General features: G+C 45.8%; 1 protein-coding gene across 1 annotated transcript in view; it reads right to left on the bottom strand.

Annotated features, from left to right (window-relative positions):
* Window positions 1–162: 162 nt before the first annotated feature.
* The window catches only part of TBXAS1 (thromboxane A synthase 1), a 243,562-nt gene continuing 232,416 nt past the window's right edge, over window positions 163–11,308 (bottom strand). The window contains 4 exon segments of the mRNA XM_042795265.1: window positions 163–2,551; window positions 3,182–3,344; window positions 6,747–6,884; window positions 9,312–9,400. Of these exon segments, the coding sequence (XP_042651199.1) occupies window positions 2,477–2,551; window positions 3,182–3,344; window positions 6,747–6,884; window positions 9,312–9,400 (465 nt within the window). The 3' untranslated portion in view covers window positions 163–2,476.

The raw sequence follows: 11,308 nt of genomic DNA, 5'->3' as shown, positions 1-11,308 counted from the left end.
GAGCGATGAAATCAGTAATTTAGAAGCTTTAAATCCTTTTAGCATCTTTACCACTGTTAATGCACAGAAGAATCGGATATTGGGTAAAACTGTGTCCACGATGGAAACATCGTTTAACAAAGGGAAATGAGAAGGTGGTCATTTTAGAAAGTACCACACAGAAAGAAGTAATTCTGCAGTTTAATACCAGGTAAGAATAGATAGTTCAGATTTGCAATCAATGAAGCATAATAATTCCCAACACCCAGCTCCATTTTTCTAGGAATACTATTTGTAAAGTACAAAACTGTAAAGGTTTTCTGTATCAGCATGCTCATTAAAAATACCATGTTATACGGTCAGCATTCCGTAATCATTGCAAAGTCCCAGAAGATGTTTTTAATAGAAGCTTTCCTTTCCCAAGCAGCCTTTGCTTCCTATCAGCTGTCAGAGAATGACTAAGACCTTTCTGTAAAACAGACATGCCAAATTTTAAACAAACTCACAGCTCAGCAATGCAAGACAACACACTTACTGTTTCGGAGGAGAGAAATTATTTTAAATCAGCTTCCATGTTCCTCCCTAGACTCAACTGCTGTTGACTGAAGCATGCGGTACTAGAAATGCTGATAGTCACCATAGGTTAAGGACATAAAGTTATGGTTTGGTGTTGCAACTACAAAAACACCACTTTTGGGGTTTTTTTTTGGGGTAGATTTGGGTTTTTTTTAATGAATTCCAAGACTGACAGGTCAGTACTTCACCACTACTACCTGTACAGTTCTGGTTTAAAAAAAAAAATAAAAAATCCCGTGAAAGAGAGAAAATCTTCCAGGAGCAAGATCCAATAATCTGATCAGCATTAAGGCAGCGTGAGGGAAGAAGGCAGCAAAAGGTGCTTGTTGGAGAGAAACTAGGGAACGAGCTAGGGATCAGTGAGCAGATGGCTCCTTCCAGCAACCCTTGCAGTGAAGCTGAGCAGTCAGTCTCTTCTGCTACCATGACACGTCTCTGTGCACACCACCAGGAGAGATGCTGTACCTAAGGAAACCTCGAGCAGAGTATGTCAGCAGGCAGAAGGTTAACACTTGCAAAGAACCAAAAGGTGATTCCCTATTTTTATGGTGCCATAAGAATTTATGCTATTTTTAACATACTTTTTTGTTTGTTTGTTTGTTTTTTTTTTTTTAAAAAAAGAAAAGGACCTTGAGACTAAGCCCATCTCCTCTCGTGGTTTTGGTGTATAGCCAACCAGTTTGTGGTGCCCACTGAAGGAAAAATTTTTTTTATCTGGTCAAGTGATCACTGCTGTGTGATGCTCCACTAGCTGTGTGGTGACTGAAGGGCTTTGCAAAGGTGCAGGAAAGAACCTGGAGGGAATGTGAAGAGTGGAAGCACACCCCTGCTTTGGCTGTGAGGATGCATGTGCACAGTGGTACAGCTTCAACAGATCCACGGTGCTGCTGCAGCCGGCAACCAGACACGTTCCGGGGCTGCTCCAGGGTCACATAAGGAATCAAGAGCTGCTGGGACTGATGATCCTGGATCCCACTCCCTTGCCATTAGCATTAGTGCATGCAGCACTCTTAATTTCCTTGAGTCAATGACCTAAACGAGGATGGTGTGAACTACAGTGCTTGGAAAGGAAAGGTCTCAGTGTGAAGCAGAAGTTGTACCAACACCTTCTGACTACCCGTAAATTTCCTCCAGTCTTCCCACATTCAAATTCGTATCTTCTTTTTCTCCACCTTTCCAACAGCAGTTCAGTAGCCAGCAAAATGGCTGTCACCTCATTTCTCTGGCCTTAGCTACCAGAACTTAACTGGTAAGCAGGGGAACTCTTCATTCCTCCTCTGCTGTGTCGATGCGATGTGCCAAGAGCAAATTGTTGATCTAAGCGTGTTTCAAATCAGTTCAAAAGCATGAAGGCTGTGCAACTCTTTCCCCGTATAGACACAGGGAGAGATTAAGTGTTGTGCAGGAGACTTGGCTTTGATTTTTAGCAGAGTTCGTGATAAAATCCAATGAGCTGGATCCTAGGTCTTCTGCTACAACTGTGGTGCCTCCTGGGCTTTTTTTAGGGTAGGGACTTACAAGTGCGTGAGAAGGACGTGTGAGATAATGAATTGTAATTAAAATCTATTGTAAATAGAGTGTACACTTAACACCTGCTGCATTTATTAAACTTGCGCATGAAGAAAGCATTCTCAAAGATGAGTGAAAGGAAGTGTAATGTCGAAAAGCAAGTGGAAGTGGGATGCTTCTTTACAGCTACTATTCACAGCAATTTGAAAACCACCAAAAAGACCGTGGATACCGTATCTCGTTTGAAAAAGTGACTGGAGGCTCTCCCACAGAAGGGCAGTGAGGCAGCACCTACTGACCATCAGTGGAACCGAGGCTCCTACCTGTCTTGGGGTTTTGAAAAATAATTATACCCAGTGAGCCAGTGAACAACGGGTCCCATCCCTGGAGGCCTCACGATGCACATTTTATTTTAGCGAGATTCTAGCATAATGTAGACTCCATTTTTTGGTCCAAGTGTGGCTTTTGATTTCAGCTGCAAAGGAATCTGAAACAAGAAAGAGCATCTTATGCATAGTTGTATGTATTTGCTTATGTGTGTATAACACCCCCGCATACAGACAGACAGTTTTGCTGGAGGACCAATTCATACCAGGATTACTGTAGAAGCTATAAAGTACTTGTTTTACAGTCAGCTGTGGTAGTATAATATTAAATAGAATTTACAGCCAGAGGCTGAGGCAGTGGTTGCCCAAATATACTGTTGATCTGAACAGAAAGAAATTAACTCTCTAAACTCTAGAGCTGTTGAGTAAGTGCCAGGTGCAGCGCATATAGCAGTAGGCATATACTGAAGTGTTGAGCTCCCACGAAAGACGTACCCCCGTTCCCACCCTGTATAAATCATGGTATTTTGACTGCACTGTTGCTACACTGCTCTCCGCTAAGGCACGGCTGTGTAACTGTTTGTTTTCATGGAAAAATCATAAAGGTTAAATCACATTTTGGTTAAAGCATGCAGTCCAGGCCCCTCGTCCCTTCTTATTATGGAATGGGCTCTAGCAGTTTCCTCAAGTGAAGAGGAGGTCACAGAGGCAAGCCAGTCACCCTGTCTGGGACACACTGTCGGCTCCCTGACGTTGACAAGGGTGGCCTTTAACCCTCTGCATGTACCAACCTCAGTCTCTGGGCAGGTCTTAAACTGAAACTTCTGCAAAATCCTCAGCAGAGTCATCTTTGTTTCCAGTAAACCCATTTTCATGCCAATGCAGCCACGGGGTCCTGCCCCAAAAGGCAGGTATGCAAAGGGATGTCGTTCCTTCTTGGCCTCCTCTGTAAACCTAGAAGGTGAAGAGATGGAAATGTGTTCAAGAAATGCTCTTCTGCTCCTGATTACATGTTTTTCATTTACATGTCAAAAGGTGGTTATTTCAATTAGATTTAATGGACAGGTCAGGGGGACTATTGACAGGTTATGTCCTGATGGGGCTGACACCCTTAAGTGAACAGATAATTGATTTATGACCCTCAGTCTTTGTCAGCTGGTGATTCCAGGAAAGGACAGACAGGCACTGGTATTACTTCCAATCTATCTTTAATGAATTGCCTTCATTTGATGACCATGCTCAGAATAGTGATCACTTCAGGTGCAGACATGCTAGGTGTACAGACCTGGGCGTGCATGAGTGAGAGACTGCAGCTAAAAGGAAACCAAGGAGCTGCAATGTGAACTAACTGGAATGAGCAACAGCACTTCCCTGCTGTGAGAGGCAGATGCAGATCAACAGGAATCTCCCTCTGAAGATCGCAAGGGGAGATGAAATCTCATGGGATTGGATGGGCCACGGAAGACAGTTGTTACAATTCAGTACAGCCTTCTTTCTGCTCTTGGCCCAAAGAGACCAGGTTCCCAGTTGGGAAACACTGAAATTGCAGGCTGTTCTGTCCTTAGAGCTGACGTACCTCAGCCCAATTGGAAAGGCTGATTAATGTGGCAGTCTGTATGCAGATCTGCATCAACTAGCTAGGTTTAAAATACTTGATCAACCCATTAGAAATGAGCCTTTTTTGTTTTTCTTTTTTCTTTTCTTTTTTCTCACAAAGAAGGAAACAAAATTCCTATTTGAACAGCAGTCCAAAGGAAAAAAAAAAAGTAAAATCTGTTTGCCAACATGTGCTGGTTTTGCCTGGCATAGAGTTAAATTTCTTCATTGTAGCTAGTGTGGGGCTATGTTTGGGATTTGTGCTGGAAACTCCTGATAACACAGAGACATTTTCGTTACTGCTGAGCAGCGCTCACACAGGGTCAAGGCCTCTTCTGCTCCTCACCCCACCCCACCAGCGGGCGGGCTGGGGGGGCACAATAATTGGGAGGGGACAGGGCTGGGACAGCTGCCCCCAGCTGCCCCAAGGGACACCCCACACCGTACGACAGGATGCTCAGCACATCGGGCGGGGGGAAGAAGGGGGAAGGGGGGATGTTTGGAGCGATGGCACTTGTCTTCCCAAGTCACTGCTATGTGTGATGGAGCTCGGCTGTCCTGGGGATGGCTGAGCACCTGCCCGCCCAGGGGAAGGGGTGAATGAATTCCTTCTTCTGCTTGGCTTGTGCGTGGCTTTTGCTTTCCCTATTAAACCGTCTTTATCTCAATCCATGAGTTTTCTCACTTTTACCCTTCCGATTCTCTCCCCCATCCCACCGGGGGTCAGCAAGCGAGCGGCTGCGTGGGGCTTAGCTGCTGGCTGGGGTTAAACCACGACACAGCTGCCAAGATGGATGCATACTGGACCCAATATGTGCAGACAAGAGTACAGTGTCCAAGGCAGGACAAGTTATTAGGGCCAATGCACAATCGACGAGGTGAGGCTTACCCTGGGCTGTGCTGAGTCACTGATCCGCGCGGTTCCTTAAAACAGGCAAACCTTTACAGTGATGTCGTGACCTGGAAATCTACATCGTCCTCCCATGTCATAAAGTATTTGGAGCTGTTCTGGTAGTACAGAGCTACTTTTCCAGTTCTGTATGTGGATAAAGGTTCTGTCCTTCGTGGATAGAGTCATCCCTGAAAATCTCTCATCTGTTTGGGTGCAGTTTGCAAGAAATTTAGACCGCTAAGGCCCGGAGGACTCATGCACGATAGAAAGAAATGAGAGGTAACGCGGGCTATTTTGAGGTTTGGAAAATAAGAATATTGTATATTTCCACTAACCCCATCCCCATGGGATACTCCTGCAGAAAGTACTATAGAAGCCTGTAATTTGAGGTTGAGGGCCCAGTAACTCATGCACTGAGCACTGTTGCATATCCCATGAAAACAGGATAATGCAATTCTTGCCTTGCAAACTGCCATATATCATTCTGCTAAATTTAAAGTCTCCCTTGTATTATTCCTGATGCAAATTGCAAAACAAAATATTAGGGGAAAAAAGACTGTAGCTGAATTAATGTATTTTTTGTTAAGCTCTTATTTTATAATTCTTACTAACATTACCAACTGATACAAGCTGGGGAGAGTGTTACTAATTATGCTTCATTCCTCAGGGAAATTTCAAAAGGGAATTCAGCTCAGATTCCTAACAAACAGCACCGTATGAGTCAAGGGGACTGCAGCCCCCACTATCTGCTCTACCCTGTAATGCACTTTCATACTACAGTTAAAATGGTGAATAAACATACAAGACAGCATTTCTAGGTAAGTGTTGCTAAAAAAAACCAACCCAGACTTCCAGTTATTGCTAAGATTCTTCCCCAACAAAAGCTCTGGGCTTCTGTAACCTTGGCATTGCTCTTCATGACCTAAGGTGCCTGACAGAGCATATGCCAAGATTTGCTCCAGAAGGAGCACTGGGCAAACCCGTCTACACCACAGATGTGTCGTCTTGCTGGCAAACATGGTTCTGGGCTGCCTGCCTCACACCCGGTTGGTTGGGGAGCATGTCCTTTTTTTCTTAGTAGACTTTTCAGCGTAGTGGTAGCTTAAAATGCAGCTACCCACAGAACAGCTTAAAATATAGCTGCCCACAAAACTAAACCGTGCTTCCACGCAGCACCGCACCAGCTGAAACTCTCCCTGCAAGCTCAACTCAGCATCCGTAAGGTAGGGCAGGGTACAAAACCACAACCTGACATGCCCCCCCGCCCGCCCCCCCACTCGAAGAGAATAAATGCTTCATGTGAAAGTACGTCTTGCCAAGCAAAGCTAAGAACCCAGGGTCCTGGCTTACAGACAGAGAGTAAGTTCCCCGTGGGACAGGTACCCACACCGTGACACGAGTTCAGCTGAGAAGGCTGCTCTGAACCAGCCGGGAGCTGGGCGAGTTTCCTGGGTACCTCCGTGCCAGTGAGTATGCCATCTCACTTCAGAACTTCTGCATCCGGAGGTGACACTATTTTTGCAGGACCTGATTTGGCAACAGGCCTGAAAACCTGCGCCACATTTCAACCTTGGCCAAACCTCACGTCCTCTGCGGAACCCACCGCTATCACCACTTATCCAATTTGCTAGAAATAACATATGTTTATGATCTAAATTAACCTGTGCTCCTCTGGGTGGAAATGCTGCTTTGGGTGAACAGTGGGGGACTGTGGCTGTGGACGAGCAGCGGGATCTGGCGTCTCTGCTGGACAGGTTGGAGTCTTGTGCCCACCCTGATGTGTGAAACAGCGTTTAAAGCAGGCCCCTGATCCAAACAGGCACAAATCAGGGCTTCAGCCCCAGAATGGGAGGCATTACTCCACGCACCTCTCAGGAATGAACTTCTCAGGCTCTGGCCAGAGCTCAGGGCTGCGGTGGAGATGCCCAACGGCGGTTTCAATGACGGCCCCAGCTGGAATACGCTGCCCCAGCACCACGCAGTCTTCAGCTGCTTCCCGAGTGAACCTGCAACAGCAAGTGTCATGTATCCCAGATGATTAATAAAGGTAAGAACACAGCAGGAGGGAAGCATAAAAGTCAACCTCTTCAGCTGGACTGACCCTGCGATTTCGGGAGTAACACTCTCCCAGTAGATAAATGCAGCAACCGTCGCTGATGCTAGCGGCTTCTCAGGTTACAATCATCTTCACCTAGAAGCACACAGCTCCAACCCAGCTGGCTAACTTTTGCCCTTTTCACAGTAAAGCATTTCGGGTTGCTTACAGTCTTCCAAAATGTTAACTGCTAAACCGCAATTTTGCTGCTAATGTCGGCTATAGATTCATTTTTTTTATGAAAACTGCAGATGAAATGTGTCAGTCATCTCTAATAACAGGCAGAAAGAGTATGCTGGTTTGCTTTCAGGAAAAAAAAATATATCAAATATAGCTTTGAGTTTGTTTGTTTAAGAAGCTCCTCCACATTAGGACAGCACCTGAAACTTAGCAAGGGATGATTTTAATATTAGGTCTAAGCGTTCTGCTGCTGCTACAAAAATATAGCCAATTCACAAGCCTTGGGAAACGGCATTTCACATACACTCATCAAAGATAGGCATGACGTTAGCAACAAAAGTCTCCAGTTTCCTCCCACCTTGTGGTGACAGGTGACAGAGTGGGACTGTCCTTAGGTACCCCATCGTGACAAGAAGGCTGAGAAAAGCCACCTGCCAAAGCTGAGCTTGGGTCTACAAACCCTGTGAAAAATGGTGTGTGGGTGTGCACGCGTGGTGGCAGATCCCCATCTAGGTCTTTTGGTGCTGAGGTGGTTGGGACAGACCCCAGACCAGCCCGGAGCCGGGCGCCCCGGTATCCCCCCAGCAGACACGTGCCGGCGCCAGCGGGGAGCGCCGGGGCCAGACAATGAGCAGGAGCTCCCCTTGCTGCTCCCTGCCTCCAGGGCTGGACAAAGGCGCCGGTCCCAGGGCTGTCAGTCTGGTACCGTTACAGGAACACTTTCTTTCCTCACCGTCACCCATCTCTCCCTTTCTCATAGACAGATAAAGAACAGAGGCTCCAAACTGGGAACAAAACACCGGCACGCTGAGAGCCACACTGACAGGCCATCCTTCTCATCCTTACATGAATTTGGTGATAGTGGAAACATGAGTTCTGGGGAAGAATGTTAGTCTGGGCTAGTAAATTCATTTTTGAAAAAAGCCAACATGTTTTATAACAAGCTTGGCTGCCACCGAGTTTTCCCCTACGTCAGCACTATCCTTGTCGTAGGCAATCAGCACCTTTCCGCAGCACTGGCCTGTTCTGTCCCTTCCACATCCATCAGAGTAAAAGCCAGATCAATGAACACCAACCAACAATGCCAACCGAAACTTCAGAACAACTCTGCTCCATTCTCATTCTATTTCCCACCTGACAAACATTGATTGTCTCCCAGTGTTTCAGCTGAAACTCAAAGATCCCTGATGCCTTAACTGGCAAAACAATTTCCAGCTGTATACCATGTATAACATAGTAAAGCCCAGTCACCTCATCCAGGAGCAAATATCTTTGACATTTACTCTCTGAACAATCCTGCAGATGTCCATGGAAAAATCTTGACTTCCAATCTTTATGAACACATAAAAGAGAATATGGTTTTAAGCTTTTTTTTTTATTTATTTTAAGGTGCTTGCAGTCATGGGGTACATTTTTCAAAGGCTCTCACGGCAAGCTCAGCTTTGGCTCCTTTCCAGTCACCTGATTTTTTCCGCTGGCTTCATGAGAAGTACTGCAACTGGCTGACCACTTAGCATTCTTAACATTTGCATTTATGCTTGTGATAACTTGGAAATTTGACAATCAAATGTTTTCTAATTTCTCTTCCTCCTTGCTTTCACTTCATCAGTATAACTTAGTAAATTAGTCGTGTGAATTAGGGCAAAACTTTCAAAATTTAATGGATGTAGCCATTAGCTTAGCTATATTAATATAACGCAGTACTAAGTGCAAAACAATAGGGGTCCAAGTTAAATACACATGTAAAATACAGCTTTCTGAATGTGCAGCCCTTCCACAGATCAGGGCCTTAACGTCCGACAGGCTAGGGTAGGTCTTTGCTCCGTATCCCCAAAGGCCGCGGCGTACGGAAGCAGCAGCATCTGGCTTTCCAAGGCCAGTCCTGCTGCAGAACGGCTCCGTCCTCTAACCTTGGGGGATGTGAAGAACAGTGAGGAAGGAACATTGGCCAATCTGCTGTTAAAAACTGCTACAGAAATACCAGTATTAGCCAATTTCTCCTCAACAGGCCACATTATTTCTTTCAAATGCACACGCAGTATTGATGCTGGCACAGAGACCAGGGGCACATAGATCTTCCAACAGCAGATTTCCATTTTATAGAGCTAGGGATCTAACTTGTAGAATCAGAAGGGGGGAAAAAAAATTAAAAAAATACCTAAATGCAGGTGGGTACATGCGCAATGTCTCTGCAATCACCATGTCCAGATAAGGGAGTTCTTGTACATTTTGGTAATCAGGGACCATCTGAAAAGGCAGAAAGAAAGGAACAATTACATTTTCTCACATTTAAGTGCCAAACTAATCTCAGATTAGCTTTTAAATCATCTATTTTTTACTGGGCATTTTTCCTGTAGAACTCGATGTCTCATCTAAAACAGCAAATGATAAAATTATACAAAAATGTGGGCAGTAATTAAATGTGTGTGTAACATTCCTTTCATCATCAAAACGCTTTGGTGCGCAGCCCAGCTGAAGATATAATCATAAATCAACTTGCTAGGAAGTATGAAACCCAGGGCATTACAGAGAGCATTAACAGCTACAGCAGAGCTATTGTTTTGCACATGCACTCAGATCTGCGCAGGACCCTCGTTTCTTCCCAAAGACGAGCGCATGGCAGACCAGGAGCACTTTGTTTACAAGAAGCAGCAAGTCCTCCAGTTGCTCTTGCTGATGTTGGAGCAAAGCCTTTGCCCGTCCCCGGTCACAGAACTGAAGCACGGCGCCGGTGCTGTGCAGCGCTCCAAAGAGAACTAATTTTGAAAAAAGAAACAGCAACGACGTGCGGGGGAGTGGGAGGTGGCGCGGGGTGAAGCCGCCGTCGCGGTGGGGACGAGCACGCAGCCCTGAATCGCTCTGCCGAGCGGAGGGGGCTGAGTACAGCTCTCTTCCCCCCAGCAGGATCGGGAGCGTGCGTGGGGAGGGCAGCCTGCTGCCTCCCAGGGCCACTCCTTGGGTAACGCTGCTTAATTCTGCGTGGCGGGCAATCAGTGCCTGAGCCCACATTTCCCTCAGTCTGCAAAACCACTGGGCCTTTGGCAAGGGGCGGTGGGCACGAAAACCCCACCAGGGCTGTAGCTCAGACGACTTTGCCCCTCTGATGGGCAGCAAAGAGACAGCAAGAAACACCAAACCGCGGACGACCACCAGCAGCAGGGACACGACTCAACACATGGACGAACAGATAATTTCTCCCACTGTTACCTTCTTCGAAAAAGGACATTTTCCCTGCCTTATTCAGTGCTGTCAGCAGAGGGCAGCCAAAGTACATCTAATAACCCCATCAGGAAAGCAGAGTTTTGTTATAAATTAGAGCATCTCCTAAAGACTGACACAGAGTAAATTGGGGAAAAGCACCGACGTCAGACTAGACTAAACCTTTTATGAAGATTTGGGGCCCCTGCCGTTCACAAAGGGGACTAGATTCCATCCTTCCTTTATTTACTACAGCACTTTTCATGTATAATGCATATTTTATTGAATTTTCATGCAAAAACATATGGTACATACTGAAAATACTAAGCAGAGAACAACTCCAGATGGTATGCAGAAAAGGCGTACAATAGAACGAGGACACCTTGCTGGATTAGGGTATCCCACTTATTCAGCACTAAGCCACCATGCACCATTTCACATTAACCGATCTCTTCTAAGAAGGAAATAGATACATTCTATTCTCCCCCATTTTTGGCTCAGGAAAGAAAAGCAAAACCAGAGAAAGTAATTTGCACAGGCTGAGCAGAACCAGTGCGTCTGCTCCACTCTTAGGGAAAAAGACGCAACTCAGCTTGTCAATAGATGAAGTATTTTGTCTGTATATGTCAAATATTACCAATGCAGGAAGCACAGACTGCACCGACAGCCTTTTATATCGCAGTAGTGCCTACCAACTCAAACCTCCGGCTTAGGTCAATGGTTATCAGACAAAGGACTAGGCGACTAAAAGCCACAAATGGCCACGATGTCATGAAACCCATGATACGAAGAGCTGTGCTCCAGTAATTTGAACAGCTAAAATCAAAGACAGGAGGATGATTTTTATCATCCTTGTTTTGCAGGAAGGGATCCGAGGGCTACCTGATTGCACATGGGAAATCAGTAGCAGAGGCTGGAAATGAGCTGTGATCCGACTGAAATTTCCGGCCTTTTGTG

The sequence above is a fragment of the Tyto alba genome, unplaced genomic scaffold (genome assembly GCF_018691265.1).
Source record: "Tyto alba isolate M040663 unplaced genomic scaffold, T.alba_DEE_v4.0 Super-Scaffold_21, whole genome shotgun sequence".
Lineage (NCBI taxonomy): Eukaryota > Metazoa > Chordata > Aves > Strigiformes > Tytonidae > Tyto > Tyto alba.
The sequence above is the reverse complement of the archived record's forward strand: the minus strand, read 5'-3'. Positions and strand labels throughout refer to the sequence as shown.